The 2,561-nt window shown below is 42.2% G+C and overlaps 1 protein-coding gene across 2 annotated transcripts in view; it reads right to left on the minus strand.

Annotated features, from left to right (window-relative positions):
* The window catches only part of LOC112156043 (N-acyl-aromatic-L-amino acid amidohydrolase (carboxylate-forming) B), a 6,041-nt gene extending 4,792 nt beyond the window's left edge, over positions 1-1,249 (minus strand). The window contains exons 1-3 of one of the 2 annotated variants that reach the window (XM_024288181.2): positions 641-1,249; positions 306-556; positions 43-238 (exon numbers count right to left, since the gene is read on the minus strand). In XM_024288181.2, the coding sequence (XP_024143949.1) occupies positions 43-238; positions 306-556; positions 641-649 (456 nt within the window). In that variant the 5' untranslated portion in view covers positions 650-1,249. Of the gene's footprint in view, positions 1-42; positions 239-305 lie in introns of both variants that reach the window. The other variant, XM_024288180.2, reaches the window with a different exon arrangement.
* Positions 1,250-2,561: the final 1,312 nt, after the last annotated feature.

Raw genomic sequence — 2,561 nt, forward strand, 5'->3', positions numbered from 1 at the left:
AAAAAAAAAAAAAAAAAAAAAAAAGAAATAAGTTTCATGAACCTGCAGGTACTTGAAAATGTGCAGGCAGATCCAGTCACAGTCAGAGTATGCGATGAAGCACAGCCCCATGTTGGCCGTGGTATTATGAAGGTCACAAACCAGATCCACAGCACCTGGACCGCCTTTAGGACCGAGCATGGCGTTCAGTTCCCGAGCCCGGAGGATCTCATAGGGGGGCGAGTCCGACGTGGGGCCACTGAGAGACAGAAAGTTGATCATTCCTCAACGTTTAGGGTGGAGAGCATCTCCTCTCATCGCCTCACTTGAGGGTGGCGAGGGTGAAGCAGCGGTTCAGGTCGGTGTCAGTGTAGCGGCGGCCCTGCTGGACGGCCCTTGGGTTGGACAACACGGTCAGCAGGGACGTGGGCTCTTCGTCGTCATCCTCAGAGGGTCTTCTCTGCAACTTTAGTAGCTCTCTCACTAAGTAGACTCCTGACAGCTCGTTGCCATGGGTACCGCCACACACAGCAACCCGGGACAACCGGGGCAAACACACCGGCTCATCTACATCCATCTGACTCAGAGGGAACGGCAACGAAGCAGAGAAAAGTGTGAAAAGTTTTGGGTTGAGGAATGAATTAAATATAGAAAGCCTTACCTGGCTCATCTTTCAAAGAACAGTTTGGCTCCAAAATCTCTTCAATCCAGTTGGATGAAATGTTTCAGGATTCCTGCATTTTTCTTTTTTTTTACCCCACTTACCCCTCTGGCCGTCAGCCTTCTCGCCCCTCTTCCACCCTCACACAGTTTCCCTGATTCAGCATCCCTCCCTCTGTTCTCACCGCTCGTCATCCACCTCTGCACTACAGCACTTCCACAGCAGGGTGTGTCCTCGAGTGATGCGCCGCATCATCCGTCCTTTCTCCTTTAGTCACACCGGCCGAGCCCCCCCCTCTACTCCCCAGCGCTTGCCTCTGAATGTATGGGACGGTATGTTCTAGTTTGCCTTTCAGAAATCTACTGGCATGACGCAGCAAAAGTGAGATGTTTACGGGGAAGGAAGCCGCTCCTCTGAAGCAGCTGGTTAAGTTCTTGATTCTAACATCATAAAAAATAAATGTAATTCACTTGATGCTTTGCTTCCGAAGGAACTTTTGATGGAACTCACTTTAGTGATTCAGCAAAGAAAACGCTGTTAGCACAGTAATAGAAGAAAAACACGTTATTTCTTCATTATTTTAGTGAATCTACACTCTTAATACGTCTTAAATCCATCTCATGCACTTCTCCCTTCACTGATCTCTGGACAAACGCAGCAAAACAAAGCAGTTTATCAATGTTAAACACCAGAAGAACTGATCCATTTATACTTTATTAATGATAAAAGTAGAAATTTTCCTAAAAAAAACTGCTTTGTTTTGGTGCAGACTGAATAAAAACGAGGCAAGTATTGAAGCGGACTGAGTGGGTGTTTGGGTCCGCTAATGTCCAGAGCTCAGTGAACACACCATCGCCCCTGGGTTCTGTTGGTTCTGTCAATATACCTGTTTGTTTGGTGGGTTTTAGGGCAATTAATGACACACATTGCTCCTTTGAAGTATTTTGTGTTTTGGTTTGATAAATATTTTCAGATTAAATTTAGATCCACTAGTGAATCAAAAAAAAAAAATAGACTAAAAAGAAACTTTTGTGGAGTGTTTTTTTTTTTTTTTCTACCGTTTATGTTGTAAAATAAAGAGACTTGAAATGGGTAAAGTCTCAGAGTCTCAGTGTGGGAAAGAAGGAGAGGGAGGCTACAGAATATTCTTCAGTATCTCGTTAATTTCGTTTTCGATAACGAAAGTGTATTTTGTTACAAGAGAATGATCCATATATATATATATATATATATATATATATATATATATATATATAAAAAAAAAAAAGTCGGTGTTGTGCCAAGGTACACTCCACCTGCCTGGGGATACACATTCTGGCAGTGGGAACGTACATGGGCACAACATTAGCTGCTGTCGTCTTCTGTACTCATAAACAAATTCATCTTGGAGATTATAGTCCATCTTCTTCTGCTCATCCAGGACCGGGTTGTGGTGGCAGCAGTCTAAGCAAAGATGCAAAGAACTCTGCAATATTCTGTAATTAAATAATAATTTACTCATATTTACTTTTTTTACATTAAAAACTATTATTTAAATAATGATATCTAAAAAGTAGTTTTTAGAAGTACAGCAGGGAGAAAATATAAAGGTGAGGTAGTATCTGATAACATTGGGAAGACTTGATTGTGAAAGTGACCTAATATGTGGAAAAGTTGTAAGATCTATTTAAGTTGATCCCATTGAGGTTGCTGGAGCCTATCCCACCTGCTGTAAGGGGAAGCTGGGATACGTTCTGGAGTGTTCCCACAGCCCTTTACCAGTTTATACAAAATTGTATGCTTTTGTTGGGTTTTTGCTTTCCTTCAAAGATCACCACTTTTGTTGGACCGGAGAGGAACTATAAGTTAACGGGAAACGGAAAGATGTTGGGAAGTAGGGGCAGGCTTACTCAATTAAAAAAATACATTTCTAAAAGTTTGA

This window comes from Oryzias melastigma, linkage group LG18, assembly GCF_002922805.2.
Source record: "Oryzias melastigma strain HK-1 linkage group LG18, ASM292280v2, whole genome shotgun sequence".
NCBI classification, from domain to species: domain Eukaryota; kingdom Metazoa; phylum Chordata; class Actinopteri; order Beloniformes; family Adrianichthyidae; genus Oryzias; species Oryzias melastigma.